The sequence below is a fragment of the Trichosurus vulpecula genome, chromosome 1, assembly GCF_011100635.1.
Source record: "Trichosurus vulpecula isolate mTriVul1 chromosome 1, mTriVul1.pri, whole genome shotgun sequence".
Classification (NCBI taxonomy): domain Eukaryota; kingdom Metazoa; phylum Chordata; class Mammalia; order Diprotodontia; family Phalangeridae; genus Trichosurus; species Trichosurus vulpecula.
In genome coordinates this window covers 91334034-91356090 of record NC_050573.1, presented here as the reverse complement: position 1 = coordinate 91356090, position 22057 = coordinate 91334034, and the positions used below count along the sequence as shown (strand labels likewise).

Genomic DNA, 22057 nt, shown 5'->3' with positions numbered 1-22057 from the left:
TAGACTTCAAGCTCATATGTATTTAGAACCAACTCAACATTATGTGCTGTCCTTGTGCATGCAAGATTCTTTTGATATTTTGGTAAACACTTTTGGAAGATGGACCTACTTTTTACTGAATTATGCTAACAGTATTATACTGAAGCTGAGACAAAGGAGCTGCACTAGACAAAAAAAGAGCCATAACAAAGCCTGTTTGCGCTCTCTCTCCCTCCCTCTCTCTCTCTCTCTCTCTCTCTCTCTCTCTCTCACACACACACACACACACACACACACACACACACACACACACACACACAGACATGAGAGAGAGGTGGGGGGAGAGAGAGAGAGAGATTAAAGCTTGGAGTGGTGGCTACAGGTTCCTCCTAGGAGTCAGGAAACCCCAGGTCCAAGTAACATCTCTGATACATACTGGCTATATGACCTGGACCAAGTCATTGAATCTCTGTGTCCAAAGCAATTCGGACTTTAAAGTTGCAAAATAGTGGAAGAACAACATTAACATAAGGAAGTTCCTATAGCAGAGAAATCACTGGCCCGGAACAAAAAATAAAACTACACTAAGACTGTGTGTGTGTATGATGTTCAATGCAACAATTCCATTCCATGTACATATACTAATCGACTTTGATATGACCAAATATGTACAAGCTACTGTGCAAGAGAGTGTAGGGGATACATAAAAAAAAAAGTAAAATGTGTTTATGGAAGAACGGTACATTACTGACACAGTTTAGGGGAAAAAAAATTTATCTTCAGAATTGCCTGCTCCTTGGTATGTAATACATCCTATGAGGCAACAGATCTGTAGGACATGCTTAGCTGTAAGTAATTCTGATTGCTCTGGGCCTGTTATTCCTTGCATTTTAGACACGAGAGCTCTAAAGCCCAGGAGAACTCAGTGGCTATCAAGGTTACACAGGGAATAACCATCAAAGGCAGTTTTCTTTGCCTTCATGAAGCTTATAGTCTAAGGGAAACTATGACACAAGTACAACAGAAATATAATACACTAAAGCAGTTCAAATAAGGGAGGAATTATTTAAATAAGTATACTTTTTTGTTACATTTCAATTAATTTTATTACTTTATTAAACTTCTGGGTCCCTACCATGCTTTCACTGCTTTTTTCTTTAAGTCATAGAAAGTATATACACATAGCTTTTGATAGAAAAGAAAGGCTTAGATGAAAAACTTCTTTCCTGAAAGCTACATGGGCCAAAAATAACCTTCCTGACCTTGAAGAATAACAATTGCTGTTATCTGACAAATTGGCCATGACCAGTTAAAGCTAGGACTCACCCTAAAAGAACAGTTTCAACTCATACTAGGTAGATATGGCAAAAGTAATGGAAACAATCCCAAAAGCTACATAAATGTTATTATGACTTTACATGTAGCAAACAAAATCAGAAACTTCAATTTCATGTATATTGTTGCAAAGTGCTCTGGAACACACACAATACTCTTAGCGAACTGTAGCAACTCTAACTCTGTATATAATGAGGTTAGAAGAAGCTACAGTTTAATTTTTCCTAAATTTAGTCACATTAGTTGCCCATACCAGGGTAGCTAGGTGGTGCAATGGATAGAATGCCCTGGCCTAGAGTCAGAAAACTCATCTTCATGTGTTCAAATCTGGCCTCAGACACTTAGTAGCTGTGTAACCCTGGGCAAGTTACTTAACCCTGTTTGCCTCAGTTTTCTCATCTGTAAAATGAGCTGGAGAAGGAAATGGTAAATGGGGTCACAAAGGCAAACATGAATAAAGTGACATAACAACAACAAAGTTGCCATGCTTTCTTTAAAATGATGCTACTTTGCTTTAGCAATAAGAGAAGGAAAAAAAAAACTGAAGGAATTGGAATACACAATGAAAAAACAAAGCTATCACTCTTTGCAAATGATATCATAATATACTTAAAAAATTCTAAAGAATCAACTAAAAAATCACTTGAAATAATAATTAACGACTTTAGCAAAGTTGCAGGATATAACATAAACCCACATAAATCATGGAGGTTTCTATATATTACTAACAAAACCAAGGAGCAAAAGATAGAGAAATTCCATTTAAAGTAACTGTAGACATCATAAAATATTTGGGAATCTACTTGCCAAGACAAACCTAGGAATTATATGAACACGATTATGAAACACTTTTCACACAAATAAAGTCAGATCTAAATAACTGGAAAAAAATATCAGTTGCTCACAGGTAGGACAAGCTAATATAAAAATGACAATTCTACCTAAACTAATTTGTGCCATACCAGTCAAACTCCCCAAAAATTATTTTATAGAGCTAGAAAAAATAATAACAAAATTCATCTGGAAGAACAAAAGATCCAGAATATCAAGGGAAATGACGAAAGGAAATGCAAGGGAAGGTGGCCTAGCCATACCAGATCTAAAACTGTATTATAAAGCAGCAGTCATCAAAACTACTTGGTACTGGCTAAGAAACAGAGTGGTGGATCAGTGACATAGGTTAGGTACACTAAGATACAGTAGTCAATGACTATAGTAATCTACTGTTTGATACCCAAAGACTCCAACTTCTGGGACATGAACACATTATTTAACGAAAACTGTTGGGAAAACTGGAAAATAGTATGGCAGAAACTAGGCATAGACCAAGATCTTACACTGCATACCAAAATAAGGTCAAAACAGGCATGTGATTTAGACATAAAAGGTAAGACTACAAGCAAATTAGGACAGCAAGGAGTAGTTTACCTATTTATGACCAGACAAAAGATAGAGAACATTATGAAATGTAAAACGGATAATTTTGATTCTATCAAAGTAAAAATTTTTTGCACAAAGCCAATGCAACCAAGATTAGAAAAGAAGCAGAAAGCTAGGAAACAATTTTTACAGTCAGTGTCTCTGATAAAGGCCTCATTTCTAAAATATATAGAGAAATGAGTCAAATTTATAAGAATACAAGTCATTCCCCAATTGATAAATGGTCAAAGGATATGAACAAGCAGTTTTCAGAGGAAGAAATTAAAGCTATCTACAGTCATATGAAAAAATGCTCTAAATCACTATTGATCAGAGAAATGCAAATCAAAACAACTCTGAGGTACCACATCACACCTATCAGATTGGCTAATGACAAAACAGGAAAATGATAAATGTTAGAGATGTGCGAAATTGGAACACTAATGCATTGTTGGTGGAGTTGTAAATTGATCCAACCACTCTGGACAGCAATTTGGAACTATGCACAAAAGGCTATAAAACTGTGCATACCCTTTGACCCAGCAATATCACTTCCAGGTCTGTATCCCAAAGAGATCATAAAAATGGGGAAAGGACCCACACGTACGAAAATATTCATAGCAGCTCTTTTTGTGGTGGCCAAGAATTAGAAATTGAGAGGATGCCCATCAATTGGTGAATGGCTGAACAAGTTGTGGTATGTGAATGTAATGGAATACTATTGTTTCATAAGAAATGATGAGCAGGTGGACTTCAGAAAAACCTGGGAAGACTTACATGAACTGAGGCTGAGTGAAGTGAGCAGAACCAGGAAAACATTGTATGCAGTAACAGCCACACTGCGCAATTACCTATCAGCTTTGACAGACTTAGCTCTTCTCAGCAATACAAGGATCTAAGACAATTCCAAAAGACTCATGATGGAAAATGCTATCCATATCCAGAGAAAGAGCTATGGAGCCTGAATGCAGATTGAAGTATACTATTTTCTCTCTCTCTCTTTTTTTCTTCTTTCTTATAGTTTTTCCCTTTGGTTATAATTCTTTACAACATGACTAATGTGGAAATGTGTAATATGATTGTACGTGTACAGTCTACATCAGATTACATGCCATCTTGGGGAAGAGGGAACAGGGGGAGGCAAGAATTTAGAACTCAAAATCTTATAGAAGTGAATGTTGAACACTTAAATAATTTTCTTTTAAATCATGCTATTTTACAATCAGGACATGCACTATGTCATTAACAACATCGTTTACTGAGTACCTTTTTTTTTAAACAGTAATGTTGAGGCTAAAGGGACATATGAAACACAGCATCTATCCTTAACTGGCTTACAATTTAACAGAGCAGAAAGCAGGGATAGGTCTTCAAAAAAAAAATGATGCACGATTTTATTGTTAAGTGTTTAATGAGTAGTGATTGCTAAAGAAGTTGCTGGAAGCAAGTATTCCCAAAAGGCCTTAAGAAGGTGGGGTTTACGAGACTATTGGTTATCACAGAGGGTACTCCAAGAATTAGAGAAGCAAACCCAGTTTTTTTTCCTTACACCCATTATCCCATTACTTAGGAATTCCTTTGTCCTTTCCCCTTCCATTTTTGATCCTTTTCATTAATTTTCTTAGGTTTTTAAGCTTCTCCTCAACCCCTTTCCATTCTCAAATCTAGTTTGGGCCTCAAGCCTTCCCTCTATTCTCATTCTCTCTTGCTTTTACTCCTCTTCTTAAAGCCAACTTTCCCATTTTCTTCATCTTCCTTTCTTGGTTAATTAAGCCTGCTCATCTTTTCTCCAACAAAAACCTGATCTGGGAGTGCTCAAAAGCCTGGGATACTGGTACTGAAGATTAAATGTTCATAAGAAACTATACTTCTCCCTATCGACCAACAAAGTAAAATTCTAACTCTTCATCATCTCTGCTACTTCTCACGAAGGAAATTTGCCAAATGATACCTTTCCCTCTTTCCTACCTCCTGGACACAGCCAGTGTTCTCCAATACCATCTCTGCAGCTTCTGATAATAAGTTACCTTGGCCCAAGAGGGAGGGGAATGGTGTGGAAAAAAAGTTCTTATGATGTGGAAGAAAGCTAAAAAGACTTTTTTTCTCAGCAGGGACTATCTTTTTTCTTTCTTTGTACCCTTAGTGTTTAGCACATTGCCTGGCACATAGTAGGCACTTAATAAATGTTTGCTGACCAACCATTCTAACATCCTAAGATCTGATGAAACCTATCCAAAACCCCAGGCTCAGATAAGACACAGCCTGAGGTCTCCTCAGAACTATCAATGCACCCAGTGGATTGGTTCTGGAACCCTCCTATTCCAATGAAATTCAATCTAAACAAGGTTCCTCAATGTGTAAATATGGATGGATCCTAGATAATAAAAATATTAATTTTCACATTTAAGCAACACATTTATTAAGCATCTACTACATGCAAAACACTCCGACAGGTGTTGGAGATTTAAAGAAAAAAAAGAAACAGTCTCTTTCTTCAAAGAGCTTATTCTAGGCAGTCAGAAAGCATTTATTAAGTGCTTATGTGCCAGGCACTGCACTAGGAGCAGGGGATACAAAGAAAGGTAAAATTAATGGTCCCTGCTCCTAAGAAGATTATATTCTTCTAAGTGGGGAGGGAGCGTTCACAAAATTGTACATAAAAGATACATACCATTTAAATGAAAGCTCATGTCAAAGGGGAGTTTAGTGGGGAGAGGAGAATTGCAAGAAAGACTAAGAAAAGTCTCCTACAGAAGGTGGGATTTGAGCAAAGTCTTGAAGGAAGCCAGGAGGGTAGATGTAAAGAAGAAAAGCATTCTAGGCACAGAGAACCAACAGTGAAAAACAGAATAGGAAGGATGGAATATCATGTTCAAGAAACAGTAAGAAGGCTAGTGGGGCTGGATTTGCAGAATATTTGGAGGGAAGTAAAGTAGATGAGGACTGAAAAGGTAGGAAGGGGCCAAATTGTGAAGTTCTTTTAAAATGCCAGAGTATTTTATATTTTATCCTTGACATAACAGGGAGTGACTGGGAGTTTATTGCATAGGAGGGGTAACATGTTCAGACCTGAACTTTAAGAAAAATTACTTTGGCAGTTTAGTGGAGGACAGACTGGAGTTTGGAGACTTGGGCCAGAGAGACTAACCAGAAGGCTTTTGCAACAGTTTAGGTGTGGGATGATGAGGGCCTATACCATAGCGGCATCTGTATAAGTGGAGGGGACAAATTAGAAAGATATTATAAAGAAAGGAATGACAGGACTTAGCAATAGACTAGATATTGGAGTGAGAGGTTGGGGATGGAATCAGGCAAACACTCCAGCCAAACAAGATCTTCTTGGCTCCTTGTCTAATAAGACTATCTCTCAGATATGTGTCATATGTAAATTTGGTGAACATTTTCTCCATGTCTCTATCCAAGTCTTTTAAATTTTAAACGGCACAAAGCAAAACAGACTTCCTTCTAAACTGACATGAAAGCATTCGTTACTATGTTTATAATCCATCCATTCTGAATCCACATAACTACTAACTCTTCCCTCCATTTCTCCATCTACATGAAGAATACAAGAAACTTCTGTGACATCTAACTTATGTCAAATTGCTCACTGTTTTTTTGGCGGGGGGGGGGGAAGAGGGAGGGAGAAAAATTTGGAACTCAAGTTTTTTAAAATGAATGCTAAAAATTGTCTTTACATGTAATTGGAAAAAATACTTAAAAAATTTTTTGTGAGAAGTTTTGCCAAAATCTATCTAAGTTCTAAGCATGGCATTCTCCAGTCTACTAATCCTATCATGAAAAAAAAGGAAATGAGGTTAGTCTAGCATGACTTGTTCTTGATGAAGCCATGTGACCTTTGCAATTGCCACTTCCTTTTCTACTTCTCTGTCAACCATTAGTTTCATAATACATTTTAGAATTTTGCCAGGAATCAAAGTTAATTTCATTGGCTTGTGGTTTTGCAGATTCTATTCTCTTTGCTTTTCTTTGTCTGACAGTTTTTAAAAGATCACTGCTAGTGGTTCATCAGTCAGACCTACTGATTCCTTCAGCATGCTGTGATGTAGTGCTAATGTCGTGATTTAGGCTCATTCATAGCAGCTAGATGCTCTCTTGCTATATCTCTACTTGTCTTGAGCATCAAATATCTTTTAACCATTTTTGCTTTTTCCAGCCTTGGAAAAGAAAAAGGGAGCCAAAATAATAATTAGCATCTTTGCCTTTTCTCACCAAGTTCAGTTATTCCATCAACCTCAGAAATGCTCTATCCCTTATTTGATTGTCTTATTTTCACTAATATTGCTTGTTTTTCCCCTTAACAGCCTCAGCTTATTCTGAACTTTAATTCTTTTTTTTTTTTTCTGAACTTTAATTCTTACAGAGCCATGCCATGATTTAATAATTACACTCCATTACCCACACTTATCTTTACTACCTGTATATCTATACATGTCTTTTAAAAATCAAAATTGGTTAGTGAACTTACTATTCATACAAATAGATTTCTTTAGAAAACTCCCTCCTCACCCTTTCTCATTTTCATCAGAACTGTCCCTTTGTGTCTCCAGAATGTCATTAGTGAAAACTTCCCATCACTCCCTCGCTCACTTCCTCTGTAAACTTCACCTGAACTACTGCAATAACTTCCAATCATTGGACAAGAGGCTAATGGTTTCTGAATGCTGACTTCTTTATCTGTGTCATTGCTGCCCCCCCATGTTTTTTTTCCGTTATTCTGCCACCTTCTGCAAATGGGAGAATAGTCTTCAAGAAGACTTTTCAGTCTTCCTTAATCTTAGTGTCTTCTCTACAATTTATCCTGTATATATCTTGTTTGTACATAGCTGTTTACACGTTGAGTCCTTTGTTAGATTCTGAGCTCCTTGAGAACCAAGCCTGTGGAAGTCTTTTTGGCTTTTTTTGTTTGTTTGCTTGGTTTTTTGGCCTTTCTTTGTATCCACAGTATTTAGCAGAGTGACCTGGTACATAAAATGTGATTAATAAATGCTTACTGACTTGATTTGACTCTCTTTAAAGCCATTAAATGTTTCCTTTCCATTATCTCATCCCTACCTATCTAAAGCTATAGAAGAAACCCTAATAAAGATCTGCTGCTGCTGTTTGTCCTTCATTCTTGAAGAAGACCATGACGTCAGGAAGGTAATGCTATGACGTGAAAGTGAATTGGACTTAAGTGAGGGAGAACTGTGCCAAGTCACCAGCCTCACTTTCTCCTCCAGAGCCATCTGGGTCCAGTAGCCAGATATGGATCAGGACAACTGGAGATAGCCCAGGATGCAGTGGGGGACCTTGGCCCTTTCAAGGTCCTTAACAGGTCTCAGTTTGACTGAGGCAGGCACCCATTCAGTGATTAAGGCTTAGTAAAAAATGAGGTAAAGAATGGCTTCTTTAAAAAAAATAAATAAATAAAAATAATAAAGACCTAATTCCAAAAAACGGAATACTATCTTTTTGCCTCCAACTAGGATCAGAGGGCTTAGAATTGGAATGATTCTTAGAAGTGATCTATTCCAACTTCTTCACTAGACAAAAGAGGAAGGAATTAATGAGGTTAAATGACTTGTTTAAGGTCACACTTGTAACTGAACCCAAGATTTGAACCAAGGTCCTGACTACAAACCCAGTGCTCTTTCCACTCTAGGAATGTTATCTCTACTACTACATCCTAACGGGCAGCAAGAAACCTCTACTTTCCCCAATACTGATTTTTCAATCCTCCCCAAAACTCTTGATGGTTACCAAAGCTTAACATGATGTACCGATTACCTTTTTCTGAAAGACTACAGAATCATAGATAATAATCTCTGTTAGAAAGGAACCCAGAAATTATTTGAGTATGAATCCCCTCAAAAACCCTTATCTAATTACATTAATCACTCCCAGGATATCCCTAAGTAGTCAGTCATCTGGCCTCTGCCTGAACCCCTCCAGTGAACCAGGAACTTACCTGTGAAAGTCTCAATAGGCAAACTCACTGTCAGAAAACAGCTCAATTCTGTCCCTTAATATCTGGGATCTGAGAAAGCACTCATGGATCCATGGAACGGTGGAATAAGCACTGCTCTTAGAGGTGTACGAGGTGGTCTCAGATGTTGATTAAATTAAATCTATGATTCTCAGTTTCTTGATCTGTTCTTGTTTGTTGAGTTGTTTCAGTTGTGTCTGACACCATTTGAGGTTTTCTTGGCAAAGATACTGAAGTGTGCTTCTCCAGCTCATTTTACAGTTGAGGAAACTGAGGCAAACAGGGTTAAATGTCCTTCCCAGGGTCACACAGCTACTAAGTGTCTGTGACCAGATTTGAACTCATAAAAATGAGTCTCTTCCTGATTCCAAGCCAGTGCTCTATCCATTGAGCCAGTTAGGTGCCCGTATCTATACAATGATCAATACTTGATCTGTACAATGGGGATAATAATATATACCTTACCTACCTCACAAGGTTATTGCAGTGCTTCACTGAGAGAATTCAAGTACTCAAGTACTCCTTACAAATGTTTTCCATATTTAAGAAATCTTAATCTTCCTGAAGAAGCAAACAAAAACAAACACATACCCCAACCTGGTTGATGGTAACATTATAGCTTTTCTAACTAGCTAGAAACAAACAAAAAAGAACTAATTGGTCCTAGCCAGCACAGTGACCTGAACACAGCAGTTGGTCAAGAAATGGTGAATTTGTTGAACTAGTTCCAACAGTTGGTATCAGTGGTTGTAATTTAATGTTATTCCAACATTGTGGCTATCCCAGTAACAAAAGTACATTAGAACCACGAATCTGGTTGCACTGACATTTATGTCAGCATTTATGTAATCTTCCATAGAATAAAAGCTAACAATTGGCAAGACTCATTTGCTTGATATTATACCTCACACAAGCTTTGTGCTTACACTAAGCACTTAAATATTATTTCATATTGATGAGGAAAAAATAACCTCTCTTCTCATATCCATCAACACCTCCTAACTAAAATATACAGATTTATGGTCTGTAGAGAGAATCCATACAAAGAAAGTCAATCATCATAGACCTGGCCAGAATAGCTTGACTCCAAGATTGCCTGATAGAATGCCAGGAAACAAAGCTCGAAGCATGTGGGGAGAGCAGCTAAATAGAAAAAGGAGGAGTAACCATGTTCATATTACAAACATTTTCCATTCAGCCACATCCATAATTTTTATGTTTTCATGCCTCCCCTCTCCTAAAAACACCAACCACACCAGTTTTGCTTTGATAGTTCAAAGTCACACTTTTTAGTGTTGAATCTCTTTTCCTATTCTGGCCCTTCCTGTCACTCAACCTATTAAATTCAAAATGTGAAGCATGACCACTAACTGAATGAACTGCAGTAAGTTACTATGAAATAAGTATCTGTGAGTTCTCATCTTTCTTCTCACCAGGCCCTGACTAGAAAAGGCATCACAAAAGTCTTCAGTTTTCATTATGTGAGTTCCTTTACCAGATCATCAAGTCATCTCTCCTTTCTTACTCAAATCTCACTAAACCAACTGCTCATCATCCCTGACCCCCCCATAGACACAGAGTGGGAATGCTCACATTGATTAGATAAATAATAAATGAAGTTTATATAGCACTTTCAAGGTATAAATTATCACATTTGAGCCACCAAAGTGAAAGTATCAAAGTATCATCTCCCCTTCCACCCTACCCCCCACACAAGTGACTTCCTCCTTCCATCTTCTGTGTCTTTGAATATTCCCTACCTTTCACCTGGAAGTTTCTTTATCTCCTTTCCACAAAGGCTCAACATTCAAAACCTTAACCCCAAACTACTTACTCTAAAACAAACAGTCCCCAATTCACCTTAATTACAATGATTTAATTTGTACCCACTTATATTAATTTTGATATAATTGCATTTATATAGCACTTTAAAGTTTGCAAAGAGCTTTATAAATTTTATTCTATTCTTATAACAACCCTGAAAGATAAGTGCTATTATTATCTCCATTTTACAGATGAGAAAACTGAGGCAGACCAAATTTAAGCCACTTGCCCAAATTTGCACAGGTAGTAACAGGCAGAATTTAATTTCAGCTCTTCCTGACTCCCTGTCCAAGGTTCTATCTATTGCACCAGTCTGCCCAACTAAATTAGCTTCTTCAAGATTAGCATCAAGTGTTCAATTTTTCAAAAAATCTGCCTAAGACACTCAATTTGGTGCTCAGTAGCACACCTTCCCCCAATCCCTGCCAGCTTCCATGTTCCTGCCTAGAAGCCATGGACATCACCCTAGTGATATGGTCCTTGGAGAAGGAGCTCATCTGCCCTGCCTGCAGTAACTTTTTCCAGGACCCAGTCACTGTCCCCTGCGGCACCAGCTGCCACGCCTTCTTCCCGGGGAGAGCCCCCATGGAGCTCTGGACCAGCCTGGTGGCTGCAGCACCCCCAGCCAGAGGAGCTCCCCCAGGACCACTGTGGCCAGCATTCAGAGTCCTTCACGCTTTTCTGCTGTCAGCATGGACAGCCTGTGTGCAAAGTGTGCAAACACTCTGGATCACGTGGGGCACCACTTGGTCCCCTTGGTCCCCAGAGCCCGCACCTGAGGGAGGTGTGTATGGATGGATAGATGGATGGATTGACAGTGCTCTGCAATGATAATAAAGAATAGCTAAAGTTTAAAAAAAAAAATTAGTGCTCAGTAAACAGTGCAAGCTAAATTTAAAAACTGAGCAAAACTATAATAGTTAATAAAAATTTTCAAATTAAAGACTGCTATGACAGAAACTTTATATTTTTTCTATTCAGATACATAAGTGAGAAACAAAAATCATTACACATTTAAGTGCTTATTATGTGCCAAGAACTGTGCTAAGAGCTCAGTATACAAAGAAATAGCAAAAACAAAACAAACCCAGTCCCTTCCTCAGGAAGCTAATGTGAGGGGAAAAAGAGACGAAATGTACATTATTAAGTGTGTGTGTATGTATTTATATATGTGTATATGTGTATGTATGTGCATATATAAATACTATACACACAGAGAAGACAATAGCTAACCTTCAAGGAGAAAGCACCAGCGGTTATGGGATTGGGAAAGGACTGTAGAACTGAGACTTGAAGTCAGAGGCTCTAAGAAGCAGAGGTGAGGAGAAAGGACATTCCAAGCATAAGGGGCATTTAATGCAAAGGCATGGAGAAGAGATGAAGAATCTTGTGTGAGGAAAGAATAGCAAGTAGGCAATTATGGCTAGCTAGACCGTAGTGTTGAAGGGAGTAATATATAAGAAGAATGGAAAGATAGGATGAGGCCAGGTTATGAACAGCTTTACTGTGTTAGGAAGTGGTTATAAAAACATAAAAATTAAACAGTCTCTGCCCTCAAAGAACCTATATTCTATTGGGGAGGCAACAAGTACATAAGAATACACCAAAGTAATGGAAGGCACTAGCATGTGAGAAGAGAAAAAGACATTGTTAATAGCAATCAAGGAAAGTTGTATCTAATCAGAATCTAAAATGATAGGAGACCACTAAAACTTAAAACTTTTTTGATCCTCACAAGTCTATCCATTTTACAGATAAGGAAACTGAGGCTTAGAACTGGTAAGCTACCTGCCCAGGGTCAGAGTTAATATAGACAAAGGGATTTAAACTCCTCATTTTGCAGAGGAGGGCTAGAAGTGAAAAATAACTGGGTATTACAGCAAAGGCAAAAGGCCTAGAATGGCTCCTAAATCCTACTCTATTAATTAGTTATGTGACTTAGGACAAGTCATTTCCATTCTCTACATCTGTTTCCTCATTTATAAATTGAAGGGGTTGGATGAAACAATCCTTAAAGTCCCTTTCAACTCTCACATTCTCAGACTCAGTGATTTGTCCAAGATTTGTATAATCATTCAGTAGCATAGCAAGGAAACATGTATTTATTAAGTGCCTAATTCAGGTTTCCCTGAATCCAGGCCTGACACTCAATCCACTCAATGTACCAAAGTGAACTCTAGTGCTTTTTCACACCATACCTTACTAACTCTGAAAAAGCTAAGAGCAATTTAATTGAAGTCAACCAACATTTACAAACGTGCAAGAAAAAGTAAGAGCAGTAGAGCCCTAAATCAATCAATTAATAAACATTTAGTAAACACCTACTATGTGCCAAGCACTGTGCTAAGCACTAGAGATACAAAAAGAGGCAAAAGGCAATGCCTACTCTCAAGGAGCTTACAATCAAATGGGGGAACAATGTGCAAATTTCTATGAAGCAACCTATATATAGGATAAACAGGAAATAACAGGGGGAAGGCACCAGAATTAAGAGGGATTGAGGAAGACTTCCTGTAGAAGGTAGCATTTTAATTAGGACTTAACGGAAGCCAGGGATGTCAGTAGTTGGAGTAGAGGGACAGTATTCCAGACATGAGGGACAGCCAGAGAAAATGCCCTGAGTCAGAGACAGACTGTCTTGTTCATGGAACAGTCAGGAAGCCAATGTTGCTAAATCCAAGGGTACATGTGGGTGAGCAAGGTATAAGGTTGGAAAGGTAAGAGGGAGTTTTGAAGGTTATGAAGGGATTTGAATGCCAAACAGTATTTTGTATTTGCTCCTAGAGGCAACAGGGAGCCACTGGAATTTACTGGGTAAGGGTATAACATGATTAGACCTTCAGTTTTAGGAAAATCACTTTAGTGACTGAATGGAGGATAGACTGGGAGTGGGAAAAGACTTGAGGCAGGCTGACCTATCAGTAAACTATTGAAATAATTCAGGCATGAGGTAATGAGGACTTATACTGGTGCAGTGGCAGTGTCAGAGGAGAAAAGGAGGTATATTGGACAAATGTTGCAAAGATGAAACCAACAGGCCTTAGCAACAGCTTGGATATAGAGGGTGAGAGATAGTGAGAAATCCAGAATGACTCCTGGATTTCGAGCCTGAGAGACCAGGAAGTTGGTCTTTCCCTCTATTGTAATAGGGATGATAGGAGAGCTGAGAGTGTGGAGGCAAAGATAATTACTTCTGTTTTGGAAATACTAAGTTTAAGATGTCTACTAGACATACAGTTTGGGATATCTGAAAGACAGTTGAAGATGTAAGAATGGAGGTCAGCAGAGAGATTGTGGCAGGTAAATTTGAGATGGAAATTAAATCCATGGGAGCTGATGAGATGACCAAGTGAAGTAGAATAGAGAAAGAGAAGAGGGCCCAGGACAGACCCTAAGGTTACAATCTATGACTCAAGTTCCATTACATGGATAATCCAACTCACAAAAGCCTACACTAAGAAAGGAATCTACAAAGAATGTTTTAACTATCTTGATCATAATGAATGGCAATATTTATGAAACTGATGGATTTTCTAGAGAGATTCTAAAGGAGAAAAGATTTGCAAATATTGACCAGTCATCAATTTCCTTCATCAAAAGAAGTATTGTGGAGGTAATGGATAGAGAAAGGATCTTAAGAGCCAGGAAAACTTGGGTTCGAGTGCCATGTTTGACCCATACTGGCTGTGTGACCTGGAGAAACTCTCTAGGACTATAATAATTGCAGGGAAAGTGATGGCCTGCATTAATAAAGGGAATTTCCTCACCACAGAGTTCCTTATATAATATGAAAATCACAGGATCATTCCATGTCCCTATCCAATACCTGGATCAAAAAGAAATTAAGCAGATCTTTTAAAAATTATAATCTTTATACTTACTAATTCAATGCATTTATTGTATCTACTATGTGGGACAGTGATATAAATTATTTGAGTCCTGGCTTTAAGGAGCTTACGACAGAGTAAAGAGAGGAAGCTTAATTGACAGTGGGTAGAAAGCAGACCTTAAATCAAGAAGACCTGGGTTCAAATCCCACCTTGGACATATACTGGATGTGTCCCTAAGTATGTCACTTAACCAACCTGCATTGGTAAAGGGAGTTTCCTAACTAAGGAGTTCCCTGTACCAAAGAAATAAGATATCTAGACCCTATTCCTAATAAAGCCATAGGAACTAATATGAGGGAATTCAATGAAGAGACCCCATCATTGGGGAATCTCATCATCCTACTCACACCTCATTAGTACCCTCTACCCCACTGAGAGGCAGCTAAGTGAGTGGTACAAGTGGAGAGAGTGCTGGGCCTGGAGTCAGGAAATTGTAAGTTCAAATTCACCCTCAGATGCCTGCTACCTGTGTAACCCTGTGCAAGTCACTTAACCTCTGTTTGTCTCAGTTTCCTCAACTGCAGAATGAGGATAATAAAGGCACCTACCTCATAGAGTTACTGAGAGATCAAATGAGACAATACCTGTTAAGCACAGTGTCTGCCACATAGTTGGCTCTATATAAATACTTAATCCCTTCCCTCATGAGCTCCAAAACCTCCATTTAAGGAGGGGGCCCAGGCCAGCCATCTCTTTATTTCCTAGACAGCTGCATTCCTCTTCTTATGGTCAGCTTCCTTTTAGGTGTTTGTCGACTCCCTATTAGATGGTAAGTTCCCTGAGGACAGGCACTGTCTTTTCTGTATTTGTGTCCCTAGCACTTAGCACACTGCCTGGCACATAATAGGCTCTTAATAAATGTTCGTTGCCTGTCTGCTACTTCCTTCAAGAAGAAACCTTCCCTGACACCAAAGTGGCTCCCCTGCCCAAATTACTTAGAATTTAGTTAACCAATACATTCCATATTTTTGGGGGTACATATTATTTTAAGAAATTGAAGGTCAGCTCCTAGAGAGTAAACTTTTTTGTCTTAGCACCCCCAGGTCTAGCACAGTGCCAGGCACAGAGCAGATATTTACTGACTGAAATATCAGGAAAAAAAAAGGGTACTTAACAAATCTTTAAAGTAAAACTTAGGGGAAAACAGTCAGAAAAGATTAAAAATGAACAAACTTGTATCCTCCCGGTAGAAAGTTAGTTCCTAAAGGGCAGAATTTTTTTTTTGTCTTTGTAACTCAAACACCTTTTGCATTTATTGCTTTGCAAACTGAATGAAAACAAGTTTAGTTACTTCATAACGAAAACCTTAGGTTTAGCAAAAGAATAGTGGATGAGGATGAAGTAGGGGAGGTAAGAAGGTAATGAATTAAACAAGCCTGAAAAATCACCAAGAAAAGATATGAAGGTAGTTTTGGTGAGACAGACATTCGAGAATAATACCTAAAAATATAACAGAAAAACTCAAATCAATTAGTTACATTTGAATAGCCAATTTTTAAAAAATTCACAAGGCTTATAGGTATTAAAATCTCTATTCCTCAATCAAATTTAACTTGTAAATCTAGCATTTTAGTTGATAAGAATGTTAAATAAAATAGTATTCTCCAGAATCAGAAAACTGAAGCAAGTAAGATCTGAGTTCAAATTCAGTCTCAGATAATAGCTGAATGATCTTGGGCAAGTCACTTAATCTATTTTCAACTGTAAAATGTGGATGATAATAATAGCACCTACTTCCCGGGGTTGTTCTAAGGATCAAATGAAATACTATTAGTAAAGCACTCAGCACAGTGCCTGGCACATAGTAGATACTCCATAATGTTAGCTATTATTGTTATTATTATGCCACACACACACACACACACACACACACACACACACACACACACACACACAAACAAATTACTAGTTAATATCATGTTAAGAAAAATCTTGATTAAATGAAAAAAAATTATTGTGGTAAGCAATGACAATGAGAAAATATCTGTATGTTTTACACTGTGCTTAGCCACAGTGCCTGCCACATAGTAGGTGATGGATAACAAATGTTCCCTTTTCCCTTCCCTATTTTAATTGAGAAGGAAAGAAAAATGAAATCTGAGATAAAAAGGTTTCAGAATGAATACTACTTCTAGTACAAAGTAATGCATTAAAACAACAAACATAACATCTAAAGCAAAGCATGTAAATAATAGATGTTACATTAGAAGGATTTGCAACATTAAACTCTCAATAACAAATTTTATCAAGCTGACACAATGGATTACAATGTCCTTTAACCCACCTATCAGCAATACAATCAATGAAATTTGGCAACCTCTATTTACTTCATGCCGCACAACCAGTAACCAGGGAGAAAAATCTGCTATCTACAACCAAAAACCTCTTAGTATACATACCAAGAAACATAAAAACCATTCTCTTTAAGTTTGCATCTCAACATTTTCTCCCTAAATTTACATCTGGACGAAAGAGGCAAAATAATTATTAGCCAAAGGAAAAGTTTACTACAGCAACTGAAACTAGAAGTGCCTTCTCAAACTAGCTTCACTGTAGCACGAGGAAAGATACAATTTCACACTGGAAATCTGTTAACTCTAAAGATCCATTCCTGCTTTTAGAGACACCAACTTAAAGGAATGGGTATTTTACAGAATGTGTCACAAAGGAAGGATTTAAATTACACTACCATACCCATGATGTTTCAGTATTTCTCAACAACAAAAAATATAATCCTATTTAGATTGTTTCTAAGTGTAGCAAATATCATAAGTGATTACTTGTAGCAAACTGCAATAATTAGCCATGCAATATTTAGTGTAAGTCTAATAAAACTTCTATCAGATTTGACTGATTTATAAGAATAAAAAAATCTGATTTTAAGTAAACAATTTAAAATAAATTCTTCCATAAATTTTTCTTATTTTACATTTTATCTTTAATGAGCGTAAGGAAATTCCTTTTTTTTTTTCAAGGAGAAAGTAAATACTGAGTGGACTTCACCTCCGGTGTCAACAATTGAATTTTATATTCTATAGGACTTTACCGTGATATTATGAAGGAAAATCTCTTGAATGTTTTTCATTAATTAACTCTTAGTTTTATAAGTGAATATTTATAATAATACCAGAATTATTCTATCCATGTTAGCAAAGATCTTTTGTTTTCAATATCCTCCATAGTCTTAGCCTTGCTTTGCAGAGGTATTTGACAAGAGTTTGTTAAATTATCTATAACTATTATCTACATGGAAGAAATAAAACTAGATCTTAAATCATCCATAATTCAAACTTTTAAGTTATGTCATCTTTTCATAATTCAAGTTTCTAAGTTCAGTATATTACCAAGAAAACTATTTTTAAAAAAACCTGCTTATTTTAATTAAAAGCATATACCTTCAATAATTCAAATTACAGCTATCTGATTAAGTATGCATATATGCAGGCTGAATTCTGTGAGTTTCTCCCCAAAACTACTATTGACCAAGACAGCATCATATAGCACTTTTAATTTTTTCCCTCACCAAAGACTGAATTTTACCACAACCACATTACAATCACTTGCAAATCAATGTTATGTGTTGTCTCAAGACTATCTCTGGAGAACTGCAGTGTTTAAAATCTTAGTATTTTATATTCTAAGAGCCTTCAAATTCTTAAGTTTGGAACATGACTAATTCATTATCTAATATACCTTTAAAAATGCCAGTGTATTAAAACCAAAATGATCATTATTCCTTCAATAATTAATTACTAAGCACCAGAGAGTTTTTTTCCTAAAGTTGAGAATGGTGCCTTAAGATAAAAGCAGGTTTGAGACAGAAATTCGACATTTACATATAATAAATGTAGGGATAACTATATGCAAAAATATGACGTGCTATGAATGTTGAGGTGGGGCTCTGAAGGATGTTTTGGCAAGGATGAAAAACAGCCAGAGAGCAAAGGCTTTAAGATGGAAGGCCAAGGTGTAGCAAGAAATCTACCTGTAGTGTACAGGGTATTAAATGGGTGTAGTGAAACAGGAAGCACATTTAAGGGTTAGAACCAATCCTTGCTCTGCGTAGTATAGTGAGAACGCTCCAACATCTCTGAGAAGACAAACTGGAGATGCCTGGTGGATGCACTTGGCAAAATTGTGCATTAAGACATTTTAAAAGGAGAGACTGAAGGCAAGAAAAACATTAATATCTTGACAATCATCGTGCCCAGTTGCTAATCAAATCAAGAGTTTTAAATCCCCTTTCCCATTCCTACTCCTTTTTTAAGCTGTCTGCGATGGCTTCAAGCTTCTGAGAACTTGTCTACAAAATAAAAGAGGCTAACTAGGAAAAGGAGGCGCTAAAGGAAAACATCAGGCCTTGCAAGTTTCATCAAGTAAATTCTGAAAGGAAAAGCAACACATTAATAGAAGGCGGCAAGATAATCTAGAACTATGATGACATATATAAAACATAGACAAATGTTTTAAAGGTTTCAAATCCCTATCGGGAGAAAGTTTGAATCTCCACCAACAGGAATTGGCTACAATTCAGCCCTTCCAGACCTGCCTCACAGGGGAAGTAGAAAAGCGCTTGCAATAAAGAAAAAAGACCACAAAACTGAGTTCACTCAAGAGAGTTTAGGACAAGATCACGATTCAAAATCAATAGGTTCTCTCTCCTTCAAGCAGGGAATTGGGAATCTAGTACTATGTCGTCGTCGTCGTCGTAGTCCCCCCAACAGGAACTTGAACCAACATAGTAATGAGGCGACGGGAAGGAAACCCTGAGTAAAGCTAGAGAAGGAATTTCCATCCTCCCACTCCTTCCCTCCCCCGATCCCCGGCCAAAAGCCCCCAGAAACTGAGCCCACGGATTTAATACGACCCAAGACGGGAGACAGAGGGGAAAGTTCGGGCATCTGGAAGGAGGGAGGATATACCAAGCGTTTGTTTGTTTTGAGGGGATACCAGAGTGGGATACAGCTCTCCCCAAGTCTTGCCTCAGCCCTTCAGGCTCCTCGTGGGGCCTAGGCGCAGTCCCAGAAGCCGCGGGGGCTGCAAACCCCCTACGGCCAGACGTCTGGCGAGGAAAGCGGGAGGGCGGGAGGCGGCGTGCAAGGTCTTCACGGTGGGGCGGGGAGAAACAACCGGGTCCTCTCCTCGACTAAGAGAAAGGAATATTTCGGTTTTGTCTTTGTATCCCTGGCGCCTGACACATAGAAAGCGCTTAATAAATGCTGCCTCGATTTGTTGTAGTTTTCTCCCCAGCTACTAAGCACTTTAAAAAGGAGGGAGTCCAGGCAACTCGGGAGGAGACGGCCTAGTGAAGGAAGGTGTAGGAGTGACGGTGGGTTTAAGTGGTGGCGGTGGCGGCGCCGGCGACCTGGGGGCTGGAAAAGGGATATGGGACTGAGCATAGCGGCCGCCACTTGCCGCCCCCCGCCCCCACCCCAGGTAGGAAGACGACCCGCAGCCGAGTACCCAACAGAACTGGGGATGGCCCGCCGCACCATCGGGACTGGTGCGAGGAGCGGAGACCGGGGCCTGGGGCTTGCGAGGAGGAAAGTCTGGGGTGCGTTTGACTCCCGGGGTGTGTGTGTGAGTGCGCGTGCCCCGCACTCAGCCCCAGCAACAGCAGCCGCCCAGCGCCTCGCGCTGCCTGCGTGTGTGTGTGTGTGTGTGTGTGTGTAAGTGCGCGCTCCCCGCTCTCAGCCCCCAGCAACAGCCACCACAGCCGCCGCCTCCGAGCGCCTCGCGCCCTCCGCTTTGCTCCCGGGGTGTGCGCGAGCGAGAGAAGGAGTGAGGAGCGCGCGCTCAGACTCAGCCCCTGCCCCAGTCACCCCGCCAGCGCCTCTAGCCCCCAGCTTCTCCCCTGAGGTGTGTGTGGATGTGTGTGTGTGTGTGTGTGTGTGAGTGCGCGCGTCCCACTCTCAGCCCCCAAGCCTTAGCCGCCAACAACCCCACACGTTTCAAAAGGGGGTGAGAAAAGAGAGAAAAGCCACCCCTCCATTTCCAGACGGCCTTCTCCTTGCCCCCACACACCCCCACCCCGAACCGGTAACCACATTAAGAACCTGAGTAAAAAGCCCGAGTACTCACCGGGTCCTGCTCCCGAATACATGTCTGTTCCTGGGCAGGGGGGCTCCCGGGAGCCAAGGAGTGAGAATCAGGCCCCCCCAACGCAGCAGCCGCGAGCGCGGTCCGACCCTGCGCCTTCAGGCGGGCGCCTCACCAAACAGGTTTACGCGACACTGTGCCGGCAGAGGAGTGGAGGGGAAGGGAAGGAAGGAAGGAGGGAGGGAAGGAAGGGGGAGAGAGAGGGAGGGAAGGGAAGAGGGAAGGAAGGAGGGAGGGAGGGCCGGCCAGCCGCCGGGAGCCGGGGAGCCGTTGTAGTGCAGAAGAGGGGAGAAAAGAGGAGGGGGGGGGGGGAAGGAAAGCTACTTGCGACCAAGAAGGGAGGGGGGAACCCAGCCCTGACTAAATGAGCATGCCCAGTGGTGACGGCTGACGAGAAAGGGGAGCTTGCAACGTGCAGTGCGGGCTGTACTGTACAGACCGCCGGGTTTTCACAGAGGCCATACGGGGGTGGAGACGGCGGGAGGCGATGGCGGGGGGAGGGGGGGGGTGGCGCGGGGGGGTTGAGGGGGGAGTGGGGCCTGGGTGGGGGAAGGAGGGAGGAGGAGCTGGGGGTAGTGACGAGAGTATTAGGCGGGGCCCGGCGTCAGGTTCAACGCTGGGTCTAGGCTGGTAGGCGGGGGAGCCTAAAACCCAAAGCATCTGGGGGGGCGAAGGGGGGGCGGGAACTGGCTGTGCTAGAGAGAAAGGGCAGCAGGAAAAAAGATCTCTACAGCCAGCAGATGTTTAAACTTAGCCACCCCCGATGGTAGCTCAGGTTTACGTTAGCGCGCCGAGAGATCTGATAAATGTTAGCTGACAGGCTTGGAATTTTTTTTCTTTTTTGGCGGGGAATATTGGTTGGAGGCGGGGAAATACTTCGGCGGGTTATGAGGTAGGAAGGTGAAAGGGTAACCTCTTTTCCCGTGTCCTTGAAGATGGAGAAAGAGGGAGAGGGAAAGGCTAGGGAAGATGAGGTTGGGCTGGTCCGTAGAGCAAAGAAAATTGGGGTCTTCCTGCAAAGAGAACTAGGGTCTTCTTGCAACCTGTAGAACCTCTCTCATGGAGGCTACATTTCTTCCAGTATTCTTCCCCCTCTATTCCTGCTCCGGTCTAATGTGACCCTAGAGGGTTAGGGTGGTGATTGGGGAAGTGGGTTATCGGGAAATAGACTACGACAGCTCTGGGACAACCAGACAAGCCAACTACCTGAAGACTCATGATATTCTGTATTATTTAAAATCACGAATGCAGACAACGCTAGAATTCACAGTAAACGTGTACAGCCCTCACTATAATTTCCTGCTCATCATTCAGACTTGGAAAATGCACTGAGCTGATGGATGTCAGAAAGCTTTATAACTGTCTTGTATTTGAACTTATACATACACCCTGCTCAACCAAACACATGACCAATACGCCACCTCCTGGTCCAGCCCAAATCCACTCTTGAAGACCCAGAAGCTAAAATTAGCACCTTAGACTCTCAGAAGCAGAGTCCAAGCCAGATCTGCAGTGGCTTATG

The 22057-nt window shown here is 40.1% G+C and overlaps 1 protein-coding gene across 1 annotated transcript in view; it reads right to left on the bottom strand.

Moving 5' to 3' along the window:
- AGO2 (argonaute RISC catalytic component 2) overlaps positions 1-20896 on the bottom strand; it is a 175557-nt gene extending 154661 nt beyond the window's left edge. Inside the window, exon 1 of the mRNA XM_036763392.1 lies at positions 20518-20896. Within this exon, the coding sequence (XP_036619287.1) occupies positions 20518-20539 (22 nt within the window). The 5' untranslated portion in view covers positions 20540-20896. The remainder of the gene's footprint in view (positions 1-20517) is intronic.
- Between the last annotated feature and the right edge of the window lie 1161 nt (positions 20897-22057).